Source organism: Somniosus microcephalus, chromosome 31, assembly GCF_052327205.1.
Source record: "Somniosus microcephalus isolate GS21.2 chromosome 31, FLI_Smic_1.0, whole genome shotgun sequence".
Taxonomy (NCBI): domain Eukaryota; kingdom Metazoa; phylum Chordata; class Chondrichthyes; order Squaliformes; family Somniosidae; genus Somniosus; species Somniosus microcephalus.
Window position 1 is genome coordinate 41,756,162 of NC_141017.1, and position 24,873 is coordinate 41,781,034.

The 24,873-nt window shown below is 47.7% G+C and overlaps 2 protein-coding genes across 11 annotated transcripts in view; one reads left to right on the top strand and one right to left on the bottom strand.

Annotated features, from left to right (window-relative positions):
• Positions 1–6,916, top strand: part of LOC147097811 (interleukin enhancer-binding factor 3-like) — a 51,558-nt gene extending 44,642 nt beyond the window's left edge. For all 5 annotated transcript variants that reach the window (XM_085971943.1, XM_085971944.1, XM_085971947.1 and 2 more), the window contains 3 exons: positions 3,599–3,952; positions 4,612–4,734; positions 5,779–6,916. In XM_085971943.1, the coding sequence (XP_085828069.1) occupies positions 3,599–3,952; positions 4,612–4,734; positions 5,779–5,909 (608 nt within the window). In that variant the 3' untranslated portion in view covers positions 5,910–6,916. The remainder of the gene's footprint in view (positions 1–3,598; positions 3,953–4,611; positions 4,735–5,778) is intronic.
• A 775-nt stretch (positions 6,917–7,691) lies between these two features.
• Positions 7,692–24,873, bottom strand: part of kcnt2b (potassium sodium-activated channel subfamily T member 2b) — a 116,890-nt gene continuing 99,708 nt past the window's right edge. For 2 of the 6 annotated variants that reach the window (XM_085971936.1, XM_085971942.1), the window contains 11 exons: positions 24,741–24,846; positions 23,033–23,229; positions 22,742–22,813; positions 20,731–20,865; positions 18,737–18,848; positions 17,722–17,823; positions 11,254–11,337; positions 10,590–10,712; positions 8,856–9,156; positions 8,299–8,383; positions 7,692–8,029 (listed from right to left, as the gene is read on the bottom strand). In XM_085971936.1, coding sequence (XP_085828062.1) covers positions 7,918–8,029; positions 8,299–8,383; positions 8,856–9,156; positions 10,590–10,712; positions 11,254–11,337; positions 17,722–17,823; positions 18,737–18,848; positions 20,731–20,865; positions 22,742–22,813; positions 23,033–23,229; positions 24,741–24,846 — 1,429 coding nt within the window. In that variant the 3' untranslated portion in view covers positions 7,692–7,917. Of the gene's footprint in view, positions 8,030–8,298; positions 8,384–8,855; positions 9,157–10,589; positions 10,713–11,253; positions 11,338–17,721; positions 17,824–18,736; positions 18,849–20,730; positions 20,866–22,741; positions 22,814–23,032; positions 23,230–24,740; positions 24,847–24,873 lie in introns of those variants that run through there. The other 4 variants (XM_085971937.1, XM_085971939.1, XM_085971940.1 and 1 more) reach the window with 4 other exon arrangements.

Here is a 24,873-nt window from a genome sequence, read left to right on the forward strand (position 1 = left end):
TAGAGGTTACTGGTTTGGGAGCTTCTGCCAAAGAAGCCTTGGTGGGTTACTGCAATGCATCCTGTACATAATACACACTGCAGCCATGGTGTGCTAGTGGTAGATGGGGTGCCCGTCAAGCAGAGTGCTTTGTCCTAAATTGTGTTGAGCTTCTTGAGTGTAGTTACAGCTGCACCCATCCAGGCAAGTGGAGAGTATTGTATCACATTCCTGACTGGTGGTGGAGAGGCTGAGGAGTCGGGAGGTGAGCCACTCGCTGCAGAATACCCAGCCTCTGACCTACTCTAGTAGCTATGTCATTTATGTGGCTGGTCCCACGACTCCCTATTTGAATCTCCGACCAGGTTTCAGCCCCACGTGCAGCACAAATGCTCAAGTGACTGGTGTATTTTCCTTCCTTGACCTATCTGCAGCCTTTGACACGGTCCATCGCACTCTCTTCTCCAATACCTCTCCATTTTCCAGCTCAGTTGACACTCTCACCATAATTGGATATCTCCAGCAAAGGCTTCTCTTTCTCTTTCTCCCTCCCCTTCCCCCCCCCCCCCCCCCCCCCCACACGCAGAGTTAACTCAGTAGTTCCCATAGGATTTATCCTTTATTAACTATGATGCCCCTTGATGACATCATCCAAAGAAATGGACTGCTTGTCTGACATCCAGTCTTGGATAAGCTCCAATTCAACATTGGGAAGACTGAATCCATCATCATTGGCCCCACCATTAACTTCGCACTCTTGCAATCGAATCCAACCCCCTTTCATGGCCTTGCTACTCCCTGTCTCTGTAACCTCCTCCAGCCTGACACATCCATCCCCCAACTCTAGCCTCTTATGCATCCCCCCCCCTCTTTGTTTCACCATTGGCAGCCGTGCCTTTGGCCACCCATGCTCCAAGCTCTGGAATTCCCTCCCTAAGCCCCTCTTCCCCCCTCCCTTCCTTTTAAACTCCATCTTAATGACACAGCTTTTTGTTACCCTACCTAATAAAAAAGGCACCTAAATATCCGGAATTCTCTATTAACCGGCAAAATTCTCACTCCTAAAACAACACCTCAATAACCGGCAATGTTGCCGAGTCAGAGTCCCACGGTGGCCTAGTTAGTCAGGTGGGGTAGTTCTCCAAACAGCCACTACTCGGCTTCCTGGCGCTGTCGGAAGTCAGAACACCTCAATACCCCTGTAACAGGAGTCTGACTCTCCTGCGCTGATCTGCCATTTTACAGGGGTACTGTGTGTCTCCCACGCTGCTGGTAGTCATTGCATTACCCTCAACTGGCAGTACTGTACTTAAATCAAGCATCTTCCACCATCCATTTAACACAACATTCTGTAGCTGAGTACCCAATTACAGTATACTGCATATTTCTTGATTTTTTAAAAATTTTCTTTGTTAAAAATAACCTCGGTAGATAACCCTCTCCGTCATAGAAACATAGAAGATAGGAGCAGGAGTAGGCCATTCAATGAGATCATGGCTGATCATCCAAATTCAGTACCCTGTCCCTGCTTTCTCCCCATATCCCTTGATCCCTTTAGCTTTAAGAAATATATCCAACTCCTTGAATATATTTAATGAATTGGCCTCTACTGCCGCCTTTGGTAGAGAATTTCACAGGTTCACCACTCTCTCTCTGGGTGAAGAAATTCCTCCTCATCTCTGTCCTAAATGGCTTACCCCTTATCCTTAGACTGTGACCCCTGGTTCTGGACTCTCCGACCATCGGGAACATCCTTCCTGCATCTAGTCTGTCCAGTCCTGTTAGGAATTTTATAAGTTTCGATGAGATCCCCTCTCATTCTTCTAAACTCCAGCGAGTATAAGCCCAATCGACCCAATCTCTCCTCATACATCATTCCTGCCATCCCAGGTATCAGCCTGGTGAATCTTCGCTGCACTCCTTCCATGGCAAGAACATCCTTCCTCAGATAAGGTGACCGAAACATAGAAGCAGGAGTAGGCCATTCGGCCCTTCGAGCCTGCTCCGACATTCAATGAGATCATGGCTGATCATCCAAACCCTAGCACCTGGTCCCTACACCGACAGCCATCCCACCCAAGCCCTATCCACCGTCAACCCTTTGAGTGACATTCCCCAATCAATCCTACCCAACTCGTGCCTCATACCATCGTAGTTTCCTTTATTTAAATTCAGGACCCTAGTCTTTGAGTCAACTACTTCACTCTCCATCTTAATGAAGAATTCATCATATTATCGCTCCGATCCAAGGGGCCTCGCACAACAAGATTGCTAATTAATCCTTTCTCATTACATAATACCCAGTCTAAGATGGCCTGATCTCTAGTTGGTTCCTCGACATGTTGGTCCAGGAAACCATCCCGTATACACTCCAGGAATTCCTCCTCCACAGCATTGTTACTAATTTGGTTAGCCCAATCTATATGTAGATTAAAGTCACCCATGATAACTGCTGTGCCCTTATTGCATCTGGAATTTTTGATCAACCAGCAGCACGTCGGTGCCGGATACCAAAGAGTTTCCTGTATCTCCTTTTTCTCTGTCCTATTTTGTGTGATTTAACCTCTGAAGCACCATGGGCTAGTTTTCTCTGTTGAAGGTGATCAATAAATGCAAGTAATCGTCAATCTGGAATGTTTTCATCCACATGTGAATGCACACACGAGCACTCAATGCAACCTGCAATCTGAGAAACTCAATACCTCTCCTAAAATTAACCCATTGACTGACCAGTACCTCACCCTAGTGTTATACACCAAAATCCAGGTGCATCCAATCTAGAATTGGATTACATGGTACTTCTCTGGGTGTGGTGCTGGCATTGTACTGAAACCCCACTGTTGGCCTTTGAATGTCTGACCTGTGGGTTTTATGGTTGCAGGTTCTAGTTTGCCCATATCATACCAGACTGATCTGAAGCAGTCCAACGTTATAATCCTTTCTACTTTACTGTCTGTAAGAGTGGCCTCTTGGAGATTGTTCTTTGTAAACTTCAGATGTGGTCATTAAGCTGTACCACAAATCAGGAAAACATTACTATCTATCCCCCAATTTTCTCTCTCGGCCTCCCAAGTGGCTGTTCATGTGTGGGCCTGATGGAAGTGGCAGGCTATTTGATCATGAAGGCTGAGGCTGACCCTGAGCTTGCGTCATGTCCAAGGCCACCAAGAGATTGTGGATCTCGTCAAAAAAAAATGGAAGGAATAAGGTGCCCAGGATACTGGTTAAGAATCTGGTGTAAAGAAACTGAATTTGACTTTCTCCCCATAAAGCAGTGGCTATATCAAGATCCACACAGGCTTTCCAGCACGTCACTGGGTAGCAGTCAGGGGAGGGGGCGATTGGCTTTTTCTCTCTCTCCTCCTGCCCTAGGCCAGTTGTAGGACACCTGACCGCTGCCTGAGATCGCCAACACTGCGTGGACTGGGGGTGCAACTTGGGGTCTTTTGGACTGTCGCTCTGCATCACAGCAAGCGGGCAGTATCTGAATCTTCAGGTTTACTTGAATTTGGGGATGTAGCAGGATAAATTACAGGTGTAGTCCAAGATAGATTTGACTCCAGAGAAGTTTGGATAAAGTGACTGGACACTGTTAAATGTTTCTTTCTTCACCCCACAGGTAACTACTACAACAGTGGTGGCTACTCCAGTTCAGGCACTTCAGGGGGCTACTCCTACAGTCAGAATGATGGTTATACCCCTCCACCACCAAAGAAGCCGATCAAGCCACAACCCCCCCTGCAGAAACCCTCATATGGTGGGGGTGGAGGTGGCGGGGGTGGTAGTGGTTACCAGGCTCCGCAGTCCTCGTACAGCCAGAACCAGTACAGTAGCTACAGCCAAGCCCCACTCCCCGCCCCAGCAAAACAAAAAGCCTACAACAGCCAGAACTATTCCTATACAGGCTCCTCCTACAGTAGTTCCTACTCTGGGCCGAGTGTTGGCGCTAGCGTGGAATACGAACGCAAGGGTGGTACGTATGTGAAATTTTTCTTTATCAGCCTGTGTAAAAGGATTTACAAGCAGGGTTTGGTAGCAGAAGCTCTTTTTTGAAAAGTGGTAGTGAGGAGCTTCAGCATATTAATGTAAAACCCCCAAGCAAAAGGAAGTGAGGCAATTCAGGAAATAATGGTGCAAAGCTTGGACAGTTTGGGGGTGGGGGGGGGATTGGAGGACTCGGGACAGTTTGAGGTCCTGTGAAAGATTAGATTGAGTCTTTGCGGTGAATCTTAATTTCAATATAGGGAGGAGGAATAGCATGTGCGATTGGGTATGAATATCTGCAGCTTTAGAATGAGCGGAGGTGGCACACTTCATGCCTCTGAACTCTGCTCCTCAATGTTGCAAAATTCACTTGGTGGCACACGTGGAGCTGTGTAGCATGTTGTCTCTATGTAGTCTGAGGCGACGGTGCAATTAAACTGTTGCACTCTGAGATTTAGAGCAGCTCCTACATGAGGTGTGTGTCTAACCAAACTCGTGGAGTAGGAGATGACTGACTACCAGTTGAAGTGCTTGTATTTTGGCTTTGCTCCCTTACCATGTCCGTTAAACAGAGAATACACAGATTAGGAGGTGTGCACGGTAGCCAGCTGTGAAACCAGTTTCGAAATCCTTTTTGCTGTTTTGTAGGATACAGTGGTTCAGCGTATGCCTCTGGTGGGGGTAATTCGTATTCTTCTAACACGTCGGGAGGTTATGGAGGAGCCGGACCGGGTGCTGGTGCTGGTGCTAGTGCTGGTGGCTCGTATTCTGGTAAGATCTGATGGAAATGCCTTGAATGTGATCAACTGACACGACCTTACTAATTAGTTGCAGGGTGGATTCCTGCTCATTTGTGAATTTAATGTTCTACACGGCAAGGCTTTTCTTGGAACGCTTCATTTTTCCTGCTTCAAAATAAGCCAAGCAAATGGGAGCAGGGGACAAAAGTCAAAAGTAAAACCACTATCGGGGACCAACTACAATGCTCACTTAAAAATGTTTGGAATAATCTTGGGTAAGCATGTTCAGTTCAACTCAGTTTTTACACTGACATGGGAGAATTGGAGGAAAGGGGTTTTGGGGGTGCTAAATGTCACTGCTATTTTTTCCCTTTTGTTTGATATTCGTCTTGCACAGTTTCCCCTCTTTTTCTGTCTTGAAAATGCTCCTTGCTGGAGTATGGTACCATCTGGCAACAATCCTCCAGTACCATGCCAAAGTTCCTATTCACGTGTAAGCTCTGGAATTCCCTTACTAAACACCTCCACCTCTCTCAAAGACGCTCCTTAAAACCTACCCATCACCTGTCCTAATACCTCCTCCTGTGGCTTGGTGTCAAGTTTTGTTTGATAACGCTCCTGTGAAGCGCCTTGGGGTGTTTTACAACGTTAAAGGTGCTGTATAAATGCAAGTTGTTAGTAGTAGAATTTGGCAGGATTTCAACACTGGGGAGACTGGATAGATCCAGTAGCCAAAATTCACACACTTGGCCCTCTTTCTCCTTCTTCACCCTCTCTTACGCTCTCCTCTCTCTCACCCCCACACACTCCTTTCCATTAGCACTGATGCCAATGGTAGCAAGCGCCATTGAGATGGGATAATGCGGGATGGATTAAGCCTGGCACCATCCTGTCTGCATAGCTCCGAGGCACATTAACCTCTCGACCATTGTAGGAGTGAGTGGCATCACTTTTGTAGAAACTACGTGGCAGCTGTCCTTTTATTCCTGGCTGGAGGAGATAGTTAGGGTCCTGTGGGAGAAGCAGGTATTCTGTGTACCTGTCCAACATTGCTAACACTGTAAATTGTTCACAGGGTATCCGTCCCAGAGTGGCTATAATGCACCATCGTCTGGGGGATATGGCGCCAGTCAGTCATCCTATTCAAGCCCGGGTGGGGGCTATGGCCGAGGGGACCACAGCATGAACACCTACCAGTACAGATAAACAATCCCGCCCAGGACCTGTTGCAGAAGACCCTACATCCCCTTCTGTTTGATTTTCTAACTGCTGTATCTTTTTCTTAAATGCTGCCGATGAATTAAAAAAAAAAAAAAAAAAACATCTTGTGTGACCACTTTCCACTAGCACTGCGTACTCTTAAGGTCGAGTTTAATGGCATTCCTGTAGTAAGTAGTGCTGTGGTGTGCAATGCTTCAATGTGACATTCTGGATCCAGACTTGGAATTCCAACACCATTGACTGACCAGCACGTGCTACCTTCTAGCCTGAATAATCTGTTGATGGCTTTTGATATGGCAGAGAGCCCAGTTCAGATAATTCTGCATAGTCATAATTGTATAAAATGTTAAATTATTGCGCTTGTGACTCCGAGGTAGTGGGCAGAGGCCTTGATAGTCAGCAGTGTTCTCAACTACTGACCAAATAAAGAGCCGTGTATTGTAAGATGGTGGCTTTACTGACACCAGATCACAACAGAGCAACTTGGTGTCGGCTTGTATTGAAGGTTTTTTTTCTCCCTTTCCCATCCATTTGGCCATTTTGGCAGTTCGTGCTCGAACACTAGATCTGAACTTTTTGGTAACTTTTCTTTTTACCAGACTGGGGGGAAGATTCCAATCCATGTGTTATTGGCACCTTCAACGGTTCCTTTTTAAAATTGTTTTTAATAGTGTGCCGAAATAAACACTGAACGTATCCTGGTTCCTGTAATCCACTTTGTAATGGTCATTTTTGCCTGGCAGTTGTGAATGCTTTAAATCTCTCCCTATCTGTAATGTATAATCTCTTCAATGATTTTCTTGGAGTTGTCTAGAAGTGAAGCTTTGTTCTAAAATGTACTTCTGCTTTTCCCAGTTTAGTTTTATATAATTGTGTGAATTATTTTAAGATACCATGTTTTGTACTTTTTTTTTTCTGTATTAGTTGAACAGTATTGCAGTTGAGCTTCCCCCTCAAAGTGGTTGAATAAAATGTTTATAAAGTAAAACAAATGCTGTGATTTGGTGGATCGTCTTTGACATGACTTTACTTCCCTTCCAAAACATGTTCACTCCTTTTCTGAAGGTGGTTATGAGCACAGAGGGCAAGTGGCCTGGATGTGGAATGAAATGACGAGCTTTGATGAATGGGAGAAGCCTCTTTTTGGTGTGGGCGACATGGGCAGTAAATGCAGCCTCGCCAGTCGCAGGGACTGCCGCCTCAATTGGTTGCAATGCTGGTGTTGGGAATTCCACTGACTTGGAAGAAATGGTGATCGATGTCAGAGTTAGAATGATGCTTGACCTGGTGGTGGGCCCATGATGCTGCTCTTGTCCTGCTTGAGAGCACCAGGCTGGGAGGTGCTTTTAATGAAAGGACCCTCGAGTAGGCAGAGCTGGATGAGCGGAAACAGGTCAGTGTGAACGTGGTTTTGGTATGACAGCGTGTTGTGCCAGACTAAAACCCCCAGCCAAAAAACAGCACACCACAAGATTAATGCCTCTTGCTGAAACTGTGCTTACAAATATAAATGGATAATGTACATTATAGTTTTATTGCAGGTCTTCCAGTACTGTTGTGCATGCTGGGATATGCTCACCACCACAGTCTTCTGTCTTGCTCTCAGCAAGAGAAATACTGGAAGTACCAGGAGGCGGCGGGTGCGTGATGGCCATCTCCTGTCAGAGGGGCTGTGTGTCTACTGCTGGCCTAAGAGGTGACCGCATTGACACAACCAATAACTGTTTATAGAGCTGTGTTGCTGAATAAAGTGACTATAATAATCAAGACTTTTAAGAGATTTTTTTTTTATATCAGAATTTTTTGGGACACATGGACACAGGATGCTTCATTCAGCTAAGCATAGCATAAATAAAATATACATAGATACATAAATAAATACAAAATCCCTTTTGGTTCATGTACAGAAAGTAGAAGCAATACTATACGGACAGTCTCGGTATCGGGAGGGGATCACGTGTAGGGAGGGGCAGCGGTCGATGGTGGGCGTATCTCACTGGTGAGTGTAATCCTTCATCTTGTAGCTGCCTGTCTCCATTCTGTGGAAGCTGCTCTTTCGACTGGTGCTGGAGACCTGAGCGAGCGGGTCTGGACGGACCAAATACCTAATTTGAAAAGATGAAAGAAAATTCCTGAGTGTCACACAGGCGGAACATGAGCTCCGCCTCTGATACCATCCACATCATCTGAGACCGGGAGCAAGCTGTGCAGAGTGAGATCCAAGAGGTCACAGATAGCAGGAAGTTATAGGGCACCAGTGTAGAAGATCTTGTTGGTTCCTCTTTATGCTATTGGTGATTTATTATGAAATGTGTGAAATGAACATTTATCCTGAATGTAGATTTTACTTCCCTCCCCACTGCCAGTCACTCACACAATGTCGTTGAGCTCTAGTCGTGTGTCGGGGCTGGGGTTGATGAGTATGTAGGAGACCGTGTTGTCCTGGTCCTTCAGTTCAGCTGAAAGAACAATGGAAAATACAAGTTACTGTGATAACACAGCACTAGACATGAAAAATTATAAATTGTCATTCTGCATTTTTAACTGAGATTGTTCTCATTCTTCCCCTGCATGAGTCAACTTGCCCTGGGGGTGCAGTTGCCCCAGGACACCAGCCACCCTCTGGTATCTAACCCAAGTTCCCAGTCTTCATGTATGAGCCCCGCTAGCTATTTGATGTAGTGGGTCATCACAGCTGATTCCTTCCTCACCCAGTTTCCAGCAGGAATCTCTGGATAATGATCAGGAGCCAGGACCCAGTCTGTCGTCATTGCCTGCTGAGATCTGCTAATTCAGTACAGACTGGGGTTCAAACTTGGGCCTTTCATCGTCTGCAGTGAGCTCCCCAGATGATTTTTACCAACTGAACGATTGGTTGTGAGGGGGAGAGCGGTGAATTGTTTTAGAAATTTCTGATACAGCAACACGTACAGTAACCGGCCACTGACAGTCCCAGATGCTTCATTCGGTTCCTCACTAAGGCGTTTAGCTCCTGTCGCTCTGACCTCCTGTACAGGTTCATGCGTTGTTGGCTGATTCTCTCTGCTGCACTTTTACTCGGATTCTTTGTCCCCTTCCTGCTCAGCCGCCTCGCCCACTGCATGCTTTTACGTCTCAATAACGGGTGATCTAATTGGTCGCTGGAGGTGGAGTTCCTGTGATTGGTGCGACAGATGATTGACTCTCGAGGGTCTTTGTCCTCACTCTCTTCTATATTGATGGAGACCTGGGACTGTCAGAAATGGGGGAGAGAATTATTAACTATTGGTTCACACATACACACACCTGTACAGGGAGAAGGCCCATCACCACCTTCTCAAAGCAACTGAGGAGGGTAATAAATGCAGCCTTGCCAGTGATGCCCACATCTTGAACAAATTTTAATTACGTACGTACACATAGGCACGTGTGTGTGTGTATATATACACACGTTTATATACATAGCAGTATACAACACACAATAATTTGAATTTAGTTAAGTTGTGTAGATGAGCAGGAGGTTACAAAGGGACATTGACAGATTAAATGACTGGCAAAACTATGGCAGGTGGCGTTCAATGTGGGGGAAGTAGGAAGTCATCCACTTTGGATCTGAGACAAATCAGAATATTTTCTAAATGGGGACAGACTAGGGATTGTGGAGGAGCAAAGGGATTTGGGTGTCCATGTACACCAATCGCAAAGCTAATTAATGTTGGCTTTTTGCTCACGGGGGCTGGGATACAAAAGGCAGGAAGTTATGCTTTAGTTGTACAGAGCTCGGGTTAGACCCCATCAGAAATACTGCATTCAGTTCTGGGCACTGCACCTCAGGAAGGCTAGATTGGCCTGGGAGTGGGTGCAACACAGATTCACCAGACTGATACCGGGGCTAAAAGGGTTAAATTGAGGACCGGTTGCATAAACTTGTTCCCTTGTTGAGGGGTGATCTGATCGAGGTGTTTGAAATGATAAAAGGGATTATAGAGGGTAGATAGAGAAACTACTTCCACTGGTGGGGGAATCCAGAATATTTAGAGGGGACGCAATTCGAGCTAGGCCACTTAGAAGTGAGATCAGGAAGCACTTTTTCCACACAGGTTAGTGGAAAACTGGAATTCCGCCCCCCACAGGGCTGTGGTTGTTGGGGGGACAGTTGGCGTGTTTGAGACCAATAGATTTTTGTTTGCTAAGAGTATCAAAGGTTTTGGATCAAAGAAGGGTAAATGGGCTGAGGTACAGATCAGCCATGATCTGATTGAATGGCCGAGGAGCTAAGTGGCCTCCTTCCTGGTTCCTATGTAAAACCTTTAGACTTAAGTCCCACGATGCTTCACGAAGGATGGAGAAAAGATAAACAAACCGCTGCAAAGCCACAGCAGAGAACTTGGGTGGGGTTGTCACTGAAAGCTTGGTCAAAAAGACCACAGAGAAGAAATGCATTAGGGTAACGAGCTGGACTTTAAAAAAAAACCTCCCCCCGCTCCTCCTCCTCTGCACTGACTCTCCCTGGGGTACAGTTCCACTATTGCGGAGTTCACCCCAACACCTCGCACGTGACCATTCCTGTGTGAACTCCAGTTATGAGGGGCAATTCAGACCGGGATTCTACTGTTAATGAGGAAAGACCATGGTTGCAGGGCCCGGTAGTGAGAAGGTAAGTGATTGGCATTCCACGTTTCTGACCTGGGATGTGAAGATGTGGGACTCGGTGCGGTAGATTCCAATGGGGATATCTCCCGTTGAGCACAGCTTCTGATGCAGCCTCCCGTATGACCTGATCCACAGATCCTCCTCTGTCATCCTCATCTGCAGTAAAGGGTTAAAATGTTTAGTGGTTTATATCCTGTGAGCCTTCACCTGAACATCAAATTGTGATTGGAAGAAATGCCAACCCTTAGTCTAAAATAATGAAATCTGTGGAGCCCTAAATTCCAATGGTGAATGAAATGGGCCGTTCCATAAAACCAGTGAGCAGCGAACAGGCTCTGCCTCAGCTCACCCGCAGTGGAGGGGCAGGGTCTGTAATCCACCCCCCCGCCCTGTGAGGGCAGGAGCCCTAATCCCCCTCTGGGGGGGGGTCACTGATCCCCTTTCAGTGGGGGAGGGAATTGTGGTGTATGTGCCTTTAAGAGCAATTATGGTGTATGTGCCTTTAAGAGCCCCAGGTGTGCGTAATGCCGGTAATTGCCACGGGCTATATAAGCCTGTGTATTGTGTATATCCTTTAGAAACCCCCCCCAGACTTGCTTAGTAAATACCTATGAACCAACTCCTGTCTTCAGTGTCTTTATCTACACACGGACACTACAGGTCTGATGCTGAAACTCTCTGAATTGTTGATACTTACAGCACAGAGGAATCCTGAGCCAGGGGTGGAGTCGAGTCCCAGGAGCAGGCGAGTGATGGAGATCATATAATCCTTCACAAAGGACTGCGGAGAGTAAAGCCGGGATTAGTGCAGAGCCAGCACTGAGGACAGGTCCCCAGGGACTGCGGGTAAACATCGCAAACAGTATCCACAACAGCATTACAGTCCATTTCCATTCACCTCTAGGCGGGTGTGTTTCCCCTCGCCACAGACACAGAGTGTGGGGATTACCCCTCTCTGGGGCTCAGGGCTGTAAATGGATTGACTGGTGCTGACCATGCCGTCAGGTCGGGATTGCACGTCCGTCAGGTTAGTGCTCACATTATAGGAGCGGGCAGGGGAAGGCGCTAAGTGCTTGTACCCTAAGGTCACAAACTTTATCCTTGTGTGTTTCTATGTCTGCAACTAAATGGACCTTCAGAATGTGAGTCGACAGTGTGCAAGAGACTTGGATTCATTCCTTCCCAGTTTTTCTCACCAGCAGATTTCACCGAGGTGAGAAATTCTGAATGTTCAGACACACAGCTTGGAAGCAGTTCCTGCTGGAGGTGAGCAATGGGAGTCACACACAACATCTTGGTGTAAAAGGAAGAGAGGGCGACAGGGAATGAGAGAATTGCAGGTGCTTCATTCATGATCTTCCAAAACACTCGTGATTAAGAAATTGTCCCCTTGGATTGGAAAATTGCCAATGTCACTCCATTATTTAAGAAGGGTGGGGGAGAGACCAGGAAATTATAGGCTTACTAGCTGAAGTGCCCGGCGGTGCCGAGGGATTTTTGAGGGCATGTTGTTGGAAGAGAGAGAGCGCGACTGGGGGGAAGCGGGGGGGAAAGAGAGGGAAGGGGGGAAGAGAGGGAAGGGGGGAGAGGAGGGAGGGGGGAGCCAGCAGACCCTCTCCCCTCTGCTGGCGATGGCTCCGCTGAGGTCCGTGCCGCTCCACGCACTGACATGCCGAGCGCAGCGCCCCGGTGAGCCCAAGCCCCGCCCTCCCGAGGCCGGGCCTGAGGCGGCTTGAGACGGCCGATTGCGGCTGGCCGGGCCCGGTTGCCTTGGTAACCCTCCTCCCCTCTCCGATCTCCGGGACTGGGCCCGAGCGGCTTGAAACGGCTGATTGCGGCTGGCGAGCCCGGTTGCCGGGGTAACCCTCTCCGCCCCCCGCTAACCTGCTCGCTTCCCTCTGGCCGCGCTCTGTGTGGAGGTGCAGCGCGAGGAGCTTGCAGTGAGCCCAGCCAGCCTTTACCAAGATGGCTGCCCGCTGGTTCGGAATCGGGCCCAGCGGAATGGCCGGTGCGTAGCTGGGCAACAGACGCCCAGGCTTCGAGGCCTGCCTGCAAAAACGGTGAAAGGTAGGAAAATTATAGAGGTTGGAAAAAAGGATTTACAAATGAATTAACTTTTTAAAAAACAATGTGTGTTTTAAAAGCAACTTTTTTTTTGGTGGAAATGTAGATTTGTAAAGAAACACGCAGAAAGCAGGAAAAAGAAATGAAAAGTTTGGAATCAAGATGGCGGCGACTCACCTCGGTTCAGAACGATAAGACCCACCCACACGCGCACCGATTGGTCGACCGTCAGGTCACCGAAGCGTAGGATTGGTCAATCGTCCCGTCACTCGACTGTAGGAGGGCCCGCCCGCACGCGCCAGGAACCCGGCGTACGATTGGTCGACCTCGACGTCACTTACCTTCTCACTACCGGGCCCCACCCCTGCAACCACGGTCTTTCCTCATTAACAGTAGAATCCCGGTCTGAATTGCCCCTCATAACTGGAGTTCACACAGGAATGGTCACGTGCGAGGTGTTGGGGTAAACTCCGCAATAGTGGAACTGTACCCCAGGGAGAGTCAGTGCAGAGGAGGCGGAGCGGGGGGAGGTTTTTTTTTTAAGTCTCTCTTCCCCCCAGTCGCTCTCTCTTCCCCCCAGTCGCTCTCTCTCTCTCTTCCCCCCCAAGTCGCTCACTCTCCCCCCCCCGTCGCGCTCTCTCTCTCTCTTCCCCCCCAGTCGCTCTCTCTTCCCCCCCGTCGCTCTCTTCCCCCCTAGTCGCTCTCTCTTCCCCCCCGTCGCTCTCTTCCCCCCTAGTCGCTCTCTTCCCCCCTAGTCGCTCTCTCTTCCCCCTAGTCGCTCTCTCTTCCCCCCCCAGTCGCTCTCTCTTCCCCCCAGTCGCTCATTCTCTCTCTTCCCCCCAGTCGCTCTCTCTCTTCCCCCCAGTCACTCTCTCTCTTCCCCCCAGTCACTCTCTCTCTTCCCCCAAGTCGCTCTCTCTTCCCCGTCGCTCTCTCTTCCCCCCCAGTCGCTCTCTCTCTTCCCCCCCAGTCGCTCTCTCTCTTCCCTCCAGTCGCTCTCTCTCTCTTCCCCCCCAGTCGCTCTCTCTCTCTTCCCCCCCAGTCGCTCTCTCTCTCTCCCCCCCAGTCGCTCTCTCTCTCTCCCCCCCAGTCGCTCTCTCTCTCTCTCTCTTTCCCCCCCAGTCTCTCTCTCTCTCTTTCCCCCCCAGTCGCTCGCTCTCTCTTCCCCCCCAGTCGCTCGCTCTCTTCCCCCCCGTCGCTCGCTCTCTTCCCCCCCAGTCGCTCTCTCTCTTCCCCCCCAGTCGCTCTCTCTCTTCCCCCCCAGTCGCTCTCTCTCTTCCCCCCCAGTCGCTCTCTCTCTCTCTTGCAACAACAACATGCCCTCGAAAAAGCCTCGGCACCGCCGGGCACTCCAGCTAGTCTAACTAATATATATAAAAGGATACATCTGTCTGTCCTTCGGTGTGTGTCTGTCCGGCTATGCACTCGAAAGTTATAGAGCGTACCTACACGTGCGTTACATCAAAAGAAAGCTTACGATTCCAAAATGGTCGTAAGCGTATTTACGTTTCGGGCGGACAAAAATTGCGCCCGCAGTATCCAAAAAACTTTCAAAATTCCACTCAAGGATATAACCTCGTGGCTGGAGAAGAACTTGGAGTGGGAAGGGGGAGGATCCAATGTCGTGGCCCATGTAGGAACCAGCGACATAGGTAGAACTAAGAATGAGATTTTGCTGAAGGAGTTTGAGGAGTTAGGGTCTAAATTAATAAGCAGAACCTCAAGGGTAATGATCTCTGGATTACTACCTGGGCCACGCGCAAATTGGCATAGAGTCAAGCAGATCAGAGAGTTAAATGCGTGGCTCAAAGAGTGGTGTGGGAAAAAGGGGTTTCGATTCATGGGGTGCGGACACCAGTACTGGGGAAAGAGGGAGTTGTTCCGTCGGGACGGGCTCCACTTAAACCGGGCTGGGACCAGCGTCCTGGCGAATCAAATAACTAGAGCGGTAGATAGGGCTTTAAACTGAAAAAGTGGAGGGGGGGGGGGTGGGGTCATGTGAGGGGAAATTTAGAAATCTAAAGAGAAAGGTCAAGGCAATAGAGCAGTGTAGTAATTTGGGTAAAAATAAGCAGAGTGTGACGGGAAGAGACAGAGTTTAACGGTAGCAGTGCAGCAGAGAATAAGGTCAAAGCAGGGAATGGTAAAAAAATTAAATTAAAGGCTCTTTATCTGAATGCACGAAGCATTTGTAACAAGATAGACCAACCAGTGGCACAAATAGAGATAAATGGGTTTGATCTAATAACCATTACAGAGACGTGGTTGCAAGGTGACCAAGGTTGGGAACTAAATGTTCCAGGGTACTTGATGTTTCGAAAAGGCTGGCAGAATGGAAAAGGAGGGGTTAGCACTGATAATAAAGGATGACATAAGGACATAAGGATCTCAGCTCGGAAGATTAGGAAGTATAATCAGTATGGGTGGAGATAAGGAGTAACAAGGGGCAGAAAACACTGGTAAGAGTAGTATATAGGCCCCCCTAACAGTAGCTATACCGTTGGACAGAATATTAATCAAGAAATAGTAGGAGCTTGTAACAAAGGTAATGCAATAATCGTGGAGGACTTTAATCTTCAAATAGACTGGACAAATCAAATTGGCAAAGGTGGTCTGGAGGACGAGATCATGGAATGCATTCGGGACAGTTTCCTGGAACAATATGTCATGGAACCAACTAGGGAACAGGCTATTTTAGATCTTGTATTGTGTAATGAGACAGGGTTAATTAGCAATCTCACAGTAAAGGATCCTCTGGGGCAGAGTGATCATAATATGATAGAATTTCACATTAAGTTTGAGAGTGACTTGCCCAAGTCCGAAACTAGAGTCTTAAACTTAAATAAAGCCAATTACATAGGTATGAGGGGTGAGTTGGCTATGGTAGATTGGAAAAATAGATTAAATGGTATGGCGGTAGATAAGCAGTGGCTAGCATTTAAAGAAATATTTCATAATTCTCAACAAAAATACATTCCATTGAGAAACAAAAGTGATCCAACCTTGGCTAACTAAAGAAGTTAAGAATAGCATTAGATTGAAAGAAGAAGCTTATAATGTTGCAAAGAATAGTAGTAAGCCTGAGGATTGGGAGTTTCAGAAACCAGCAAAGGATGACCAAATAAATTGATAAAAAGGGAAAAATAGAATGAGAGAAAACTAGCAAGAAATATAAAAACAGATTGTAAGAGCTTCTACAAGTATGTAAAAAGGAAGAGAGTACCAAAAGTAAACATTGGTCCCTTAGGGGCTGAGACAGGAGAAATTATTATGGGGGCTAAGGAAATGGCAGAAATGTTAAACAAATATTTTGTATCTGTCTTCACAGTAGAAGACACAAAAAGCATACCAAAAATAGTGGGGAACCAAATGTCTAATGGTGAGGAACTGAATGTAATTAATATAAGTAGAGAAAAAGTACTAGAGAAACTAATGGGACTAAAAGCCGACAAATCCCCTGGATCTGACGGCCTACATCTTCGGGTTCTAAAAGAGGTGGCTGAAGAGATAGTGGATGCATTGGTTTTGATCTTCCAAAATTCCCTAGATTCTGAAGAGGTCCCAGTGGATTGGAAGGTCGCAAATGTAACACCGCTATTCAAGTAAGGAGGGAGAGAAAAAACAGGGAACTACAGACCAGTTCGCCTGACATCAGTCGTCGGGGAAAATGCTGGAATCCATTGTTAAGGAAGTGGTATCAGGGCACTTAGAAAATTATAACATGGTTAGGCAGAGTCAACATGGTTTTATGAAAGGGAAATCGTGTTTGACAAATTTATTAGAGTTTTCTGAGGATGTAACTAGCAGGGTAGATAAAGGGGAACCAGTGGATGTATTATATTTGGATTTCCAAAAGGCATTCGATAAGGTGTCACATAAAAGGTTATTACACAAGATAAGGGCTCATGGGGTTGGGGTAATATAGTAGCATGGATAGAGGATTGGTTAACAGACAGAAAACAGAGAGTACGAATAAACGAGTCATTTTCAGGTTGGCAAACTGTAACTAGTGGGGTGCCACAAGGATCAGTGTTGGGGCCTCAGCTATTTACAATCTATATTAATGACCTCGATGAAGGGGCCGAGTGTAATGTATCCAAGTTTGCTGATGATACAAAGCTAGGTGGGACAGTGAGCTGTGAGGAGAACACAGTCTGCAAAGGGATATAGATAGACTAAGTGAGTGGGCAGTAAGGTGGCAGGTGGAGTATAATGTAGGGAAATGTGAGGTTATTCACTTTGGTAGGAAGAATAGAAAAACAGAATATTTTTAAATGGTGAGAAACTTTCAAATGTTGGTGTTCAGAGAGATTTGGGTGTCCTCGTGCAAGAAACACAGAAAGCTAGCATGCAGGTACAGCAAGCAATAAGGAAGGCAAATGCCATGTTGGCCTTTATTGCAAGGGGGTTGGAGTATAAGAGTCAGGAAGTCTTGCTACAATTGTACAGGGCCTTGGTGAGACCACACCTGGAGTACTGGGCACAGTTTTGGTCTCCTTATCTAAGGAAGGATATACTTGCCTTGGTGGTGGTGCAACGAAGGTTCACTAGATTGATTCCTAGGATGAGAGGGCTGTCCTATGATGAGAGATTGCATAGAATGGGCCGATACTCTCTGGAGTCTAGAAGAATGAGAGGTGATCTCATTGAAACATACAAGATTCTGAAAGGGATTGACAGGGTAGATGCCGAGAGGTTGTTTCCCCTGGCTGGAGTGTCTAGAACTAGGGGGCATCGTCTCAGGATAAGGGGTAGCCCATTTAAGACTGAGATCTGGAGGAATTTCTTCACTCAGAGGGTTGTGAATCTTTGGAATTCTCTGCCCCAGAGGGCTGTGGATGCTCAGTCTTTGAGTATATTCAAGGCTGTTGGAATCAAGGGATATGGAGATCGGACGGGAAAGTGGAGTTACGGTGGCTGATCAGCCATGATCTTATTGAATGGTGGAGCAGGCTCAAGGGGTCGAATGGCCGACTCCTGCTCCTATTTCTTATGTTCTTAGATTGGAACAGGGAAGGGGAGAGTGAGTCGGATAGGGAATGAGAGAGAGGAACAGTAAGGCAAACTAAAAGGGTTGAGACAGATTGAGGATGGGCTGTACCTGGTACAGAAGAGTGTCCAGCATGCTGACACTGAAGACTTTCCCAGCTGCAAATGGCAATCGGAACATGAACACCAGGCTCGAGCCTTTTTCCCGCTCTTTCTGTTTTAAAAGAAGGAAAAAAATGGAACAAATAAAATAAAAAGACCAGTTACTGAAACTACAAAGGAAAGTATGGAGGGAGGGAGGGAGAGAGAGAGAGAGACAAAGACACAAAGAGGCAGAGAGAGACAGTGTTGGAGGTAAGAACATAAGAAATAGGAGCAGGAGTCGGCCATTCGAGCCTGCTCCGCCATTCAATGAGATCATGGCTGATCTTCTGCCTCAACTCCATTCACCGGCCCTAGTCCTCCTCGTCCAAATCATTTGAAGAAATCCGTTTTGCTAATGGAGCAGGTGTGGGAAAGGCAGCTGGGCTCAGGGTTTAACAGGAGTGCAAGGATTAGCACCTCCTGATAGCCTGAGATACCAGCAATGGAGACTGGAACGAGACAGGCAGGCAGAGTTGAGGAATGAGATAGATCAACACAGACAACAGATAGAGACAGAGCAACAGAGAGCCAGACAAAGAGCGAGCTTGTACTTACATACCTTTTTTACATCCACAGGATGTCCCAAAGTGATAGACAACCAATGCATTACTTTTTTGAAGTGTAGTTAGTCACTGTTGCTATTTTAGGAAAATATGGCAGCCAATTGTTATGCACAACAAGATCCCACAAACAACAACTTAATAAATGGCCAGTTAATTTGTTTTTGGCAATGGTAGTTATTGTGTTGGTTAAGGGAGGAATGTTGGCCAGGACACTGGGACAACTCCCTGTTCTTCTCGGAATAGTTCAAGGGGATCTTTCACATCCATTTGAACAGGCAAATGTGTTCAATGTCTCATCTGAAATATATCACCTCTGACATTGCAGCACTTCCACAGTACTGCACGGAGACAGACAAGGAAGAGACAGACAAAGACAAGGAGACAGATGGAGATAAAGTGAAAAACTTAAATTATTTGAACCTTTTCCAGTTTGGATAGTGCCAGGGAGTAGCAGTCCTTTGCTTTGAATTGCATGAACCTCATGTTGGCTGGGTGTGTGAGTTCAGTGATGATACTCAGACTGGGGAATAACCTACACAGGAAACAAATAGTTAGAGAAATTCAGTCAGGAATCCAAACACCGGTGGAACTGGCAGAAGCTGTACTAGGAGGGCTTACCTGAACAGTGTCTGTAGGTTCACAATCTTACCTGAACAGTGTCTGTATGTTCACAATCTTACCTGAACAGTGTCTGTACGTTCACAATCTTACCTGAACAGTGTCTGTAGGTTCACAATCTTACCTGAACAGTGTCTGTAGGTTCACAATCTTACCTGAACAGTGTCTGTATGTTCACAATCTTACCTGAACAGTGTCTGTAGGTTCACAATCTTACCTGAACAGTGTCTGTAGGTTCACAATCTTACCTGAACAGTGTCTGTAGGTTCACAATCTTACCTGAACAGTGTCTGTACGTTCACAATCTTACCTGAACAGTGTCTGTATGTTCACAATCTTACCTGAACAGTGTCTGTAGGTTCACAATCTTACCTGAACAGTGTCTGTAGGTTCACAATCTTACCTGAACAGTGTCTGTACGTTCACAATCTTACCTGAACAGTGTCTGTAGGTTCACAATCTTACCTGAACAGTGTCTGTACGTTCACAATCTTACTTGAACAGTGTCTGTATGTTCACAATCTTACCTGAACAGTGTCTGTAGGTTCACAATCTTACCTGAACAGTGTCTGTATGTTCACAATCTTACCTGAACAGTGTCTGTACGTTCACAATCTTACCTGAACAGTGTCTGTAGGTTCACAATCTTACCTGAACAGTGTCTGTAGGTTCACAATCTTACCTGAACAGTGTCTGTATGTTCACAATCTTACCTGAACAGTGTCTGTAGGTTCACAATCTTACCTGAACAGTGTCTGTACGTTCACAATCTTACCTGAACAGTGTCTGTATGTTCACAATCTTACCTGAACAGTGTCTGTAGGTTCACAATCTTACCTGAACAGTGTCTGTACGTTCACAATCTTACCTGAACAGTGTCTGTAGGTTCACAATCTTACCTGAACAGTGTCTGTAGGTTCACAATCTTACCTGAACAGTGTCTGTAGGTTCACAATCTTACCTGAACAGTGTCTGTAGGTTCACAATCTTACCTGAACAGTGTCTGTACGTTCACAATCTTACCTGAACAGTGTCTGTATGTTCACAATCTTACCTGAACAGTGTCTGTAGGTTCACAATCTTACCTGAACAGTGTCTGTACGTTCACAATCTTACCTGAACAGTGTCTGTAGGTTCACAATCTTACCTGAAGTGTCTGTAGGTTCACAATCTTACCTGAACAGTGTCTGTATGTTCACAATCTTACCTGAACAGTGTCTGTACATTCACAATCTTACCTGAACAGTGTCTGTAGGTTCACAATCTTACCTGAACAGTGTCTGTAGGTTCACAATCTTACCTGAACAGTGTCTGTACGTTCACAATCTTACCTGAACAGTGTCTGTACATTCACAATCTTACCTGAACAGTGTCTGTAGGTTCACAATCTTACCTGAACAGTGTCTGTAGGTTCACAATCTTACCTGAACAGTGTCTGTACGTTCACAATCTTACCTGAACAGTGTCTGTAGGTTCACAATCTTACCTGAACAGTGTCTGTACGTTCACAATCTTACCTGAACAGTGTCTGTAGGTTCCCAATCTTACCTGAACAGTGTCTGTACGTTCACAATCTTACCTGAACAGTGTCTGTAGGTTCACAATCTTACCTGAACAGTGTCTGTACGTTCACAATCTTACCTGAACAGTGTCTGTAGGTTCACAATCTTACCTGAACAGTGTCTGTAGGTTCACAATCTTACCTGAACAGTGTCTGTAGGTTCACAATCTTACCTGAACAGTGTCTGTACGTTCACAATCTTACCTGAACAGTGTCTGTAGGTTCACAATCTTACCTGAACAGTGTCTGTACGTTCACAATCGTCTTGGCATCAGCCATGTAGTCTTCTTCTGCGATCATTGAACTCTCCTTATCGACAACCACCATATTTTCAGCAAAGGTCACTCCGCACCTCAGGAGGTCGTCCAGGCTGGAGACAGAAGAGTTGTCAGAACCTTTGTTACTCAGACAAGGTGATGGAGACAAAAGGACAAAAATCAGAAGCCTAGCCCAGTAATGGGGGAGATTGATTCCACACAGGCACAACGATTCTTTCGAACACAAACATCTCAACTTCAATTAACATTACTGAGAAATGTCATAGAATGATACAGCACAGAAGGAAGCCATTCAGCCCATCATGTCAGTGCCAGCTCGTTTGTAGAGCTATTCAATTCGTCCTGCTCTCCTCCAACTGCTCTCTCCCCACAGCCCTGCAAAAGTTTCCCTTTCAAGTATTTCTCCGATTCTCTTTTGAAAGTTACTATTGAATCTGCTTCCACTGCCCTTTCAGGCAGCGCATTCCAGATCACAACTCGCTGTGTAAAAAAAACGTTTCTCATCTCCCCTTTTTTTGCCAATCACCTTAAATCTGTGTCCTCTGGTTACCGATCTTCTGATAGTAGGAACAGTTTCTACTTATTTACTCTATCAAATCTCCTCAATCATTTCTGCTCTAAGGCGAACAACCCCAGCTTCTTCACATTAAGTCCCTCATTCCTGGGATCATTCTAGTAAATCTCCTCTGTACCCTCTCCAAGGCCCTGACCTCCTTCCTAAAGTGTGGCGCCCAGAATTGAACACAATACTCCAGCTGCAACCTAACCAGTGATTTATAAAAGTTTAGCATAACTTCCTTGCTTTTGTACTCTATTCCTCTATTAATGAAGCCCAGGATCCCGTAAGCTTTTTTAACAGCCTTCTCAACCTGTCCTGCCACCTTCAAAGATTTGTGTACATACACCCCCAGGTCTCTCTGTTCCTGCACACCCTTTAAAATTGTACCATTTAGTTTATATTGTCTCTCCTCATTCTTTCTACCAAAATATATCACTTCACAATTATCTGCGTTAAATTTCATCTGCCCATTTCACCAGTCTGTCTCTGTCCTCCTGAAGTCCGTTACTACATTTCCAAGTTTAGTATCATCTGCAAACTTTGAAATTATGCCCTGTACACACAAGTCCAGGTCATTAATATATATCAAAAAGAGCAGTGGTCCTAATACCAGCCGCTGGGGAACATCACTGTACAGTTCCTCCAGTCTGAAAAACAACCGTTCACCACTACTTTCTGCCCCCTAGCCAATTTTGTACCCATGCTGCCACTGTCCCTCTAATCCCATGAGCTTTAATTTTGCTAACAAGTCTATTGTGGTAAATTTACCAGCAATTTTAATCATAGAATCATAGAAATTTACAGCACAGAAGGAGGCCATTTGACCCATCGTGTCCGTGCTGGCCGACAAAGAGCGATCCAGCCTAATCCCACTTTCCAGCACTTGGTCCGGAGCCCTGTAGGTTACATAAGAACATAAGAAACAGGAGCAGGAGTAGGCCAATCGGCCCCTCGAGCCTGCTCCACCATTCAATAAGATCATGGCTGATCTGATCCTAACCTCAAATCTTCTATCACTCTCCATCCCACCCGAACCCATGTGCATATCCAAGTACCTTTTAAATGTGATGAGGGTTTCTGCCTCTACCACCCTTTCAGGCAGTGAGTGCCAGACCCCCACCACCCACTGGGTGAAAAAAATTCTCAAATCCCCATTAAACTTCTGACCAATTACTTTAAATCTATGCCCCCTGGTTATTGACCCTTCTGCTAAGGGAAATAGGTCCTTCCTATCCACTCTATCTAGGCCCCTCATAATTATAAACACCTCAATTAGGTCTCCCCCCAGCCTCCTCTGTTCCAAAGAGAATCTTTCTAATATGTTGGTGTTTTTGTTGTATCAGTGGTACTAACGTACTGCAGGAAGGGCGAGAGAGTTGGGAGAAGGGTCTGTAAATCAATGCACTTACTTATCAATAGATCCCACCATGTAATATACCATAGGAAACCAACAGATGGCTTCAAGGAAGTGGGTATCTGGCCTGGGAAGGAGAGAGAGAGAGAACATTAATGCTGAGCTCGAGGGACAGAGAAAGAGAAAGGAAGAGGTTTAGAAAGACAGAAAACAGAACGAGTCCGAGATAAAGGCAGAGCGGGGGAGAGTCAGAATGAAAGTCAGAAAGAAATAGACATAAATAGGGAGATCGAGACAAAGACAAATTGGTGCACACACCCATGCTCATGCACGTACGCACACTCACTCACTCACGCAGGCGGGTACGTACGGGTACTCCAGCAGTAACACGATCGGGTTTAACTCCTTTCTTGGCCTGTAGTATGACCTGAGTGGAACAATAAAGTTATACAGCCCGTTGCCAGCAGCCTCAGCAGAGACGATGAGGAGCTTGTTCTGGAACCCGTACGCTCTGGCGTCCGCACATGGATTGTGGTAACAGCCCTTCGGGCAGAAGGAGAGACAGAGTCGGAGTCTGTTAACCTGGCAGTTGTTGTTACTAACTAGCATCATTAGCAAAACAGCAAGAAAACTCCAGCCCTGAGCCCACCCCCAGCTCCTCTCCCACTGGGTGCTGCCGCTCCCTCCTCTCCCACTGGGTGCTGCCGCTCCCTCCTCTCCCACTGGGTGCTGCCGCTCCCTCCTCTCCCACTGGGTGCTGCCGCTCCCTTCTCTCCCACTGGGTGCTGCCGCTCCCTCCTCTCCCACTGGGTGCTGCCGCTCCCTTCTCTCCCACTGGGTGCTGCCGCTCCCTTCTCTCCCACTGGGTGCTGCCGCTCCCTCCTCTCCCACTGGGTGCTGCCGCTCCCTCCTCTCCCACTGGGTGCTGCCGCTCCCTTCTCTCCCACTGGGTGCTGCCGCTCCCTTCTCTCCCACTGGGTGCTGCCGCTCCCTCCTCTCCCACTGGGTGCTGCCGCTCCCTCCTCTCCCACTGGGTGCTGCCGCTCCCTCCTCTCCCACTGGGTGCTGCCGCTCCCTCCTCTCCCACTGGGTGCTGCCGCTCCCTTCTCTCCCACTGGGTGCTGCCGCTCCCTCCTCTCCCACTGGGTGCTGCCGCTCCCTCCTCTCCCACTGGGTGCTGCCGCTCCCTCCTCTCCCACTGGGTGCTGCCGCTCCCTCCTCTCCCACTGGGTGCTGCCGCTCCCTCCTCTCCCACTGGGTGCTGCCGCTCCCTCCTCTCCCACTGGGTGCTGCCGCTCCCTCCTCTCCCACTGGGTGCTGCCGCTCCCTTCTCTCCCACTGGGTGCTGCCGCTCCCTTCTCTCCCACTGGGTGCTGCCGCTCCCTTCTCTCCCACTGGGTGCTGCCGCTCCCTTCTCTCCCACTGGGTGCTGCCGCTCCCTTCTCTCCCACTGGGTGCTGCCGCTCCCTCCTCTCCCACTGGGTGCTGCCGCTCCCTCCTCTCCCACTGGGTGCTGCCGCTCCCTCCTCTCCCACTGGGTGCTGCCGCTCCCTCCTCTCCCACTGGGTGCTGCCGCTCCCTCCTCTCCCACTGGGTGCTGCCGCTCCCTCCTCTCCCACTGGGTGCTGCCGCTCCCTCCTCTCCCACTGGGTGCTGCCGCTCCCTTCTCTCCCACTGGGTGCTGCCGCTCCCTCCTCTCCCACTGGGTGCTGCCGCTCCCTTCTCTCCCACTGGGTGCTGCCGCTCCCTCCTCTCCCACTGGGTGCTGCCGCTCCCTTCTCTCCCACTGAGTGCTGCCACTCCCTTCTCTCCCAGTGGGTGCTGCCGCTCCCTTCTCTCCCACTGGGTGCTGCCACTCCCTTCTCTCCCAGTGCAGTCTGAAGACTGATCACGCCCCAGGGGGCGAGCGTTGGACTAGCTGCAGCCTCACAGAACCAGAGAGTATTCCACAGAGCAACAGGCCATTTGGCCCATCAGGTCTGTGCTGGTGTGTCTTTCTTCACTAGTTGGGTTTGGCCAGGCCTGGTTTGGTTCTGAATGTGCGCAGTGCTCACCTTGTCGAGCCTGATGCAGCAGAAAGGTGCTTTCTCCTGGAGGAGGTGGCAGAGGGTGGGCGAGCTCCCGATGTAGGGTGAGTGTGTGGGATATCCTTTCACCCACCTGCAAAAGACAGCAGGATAATTATCG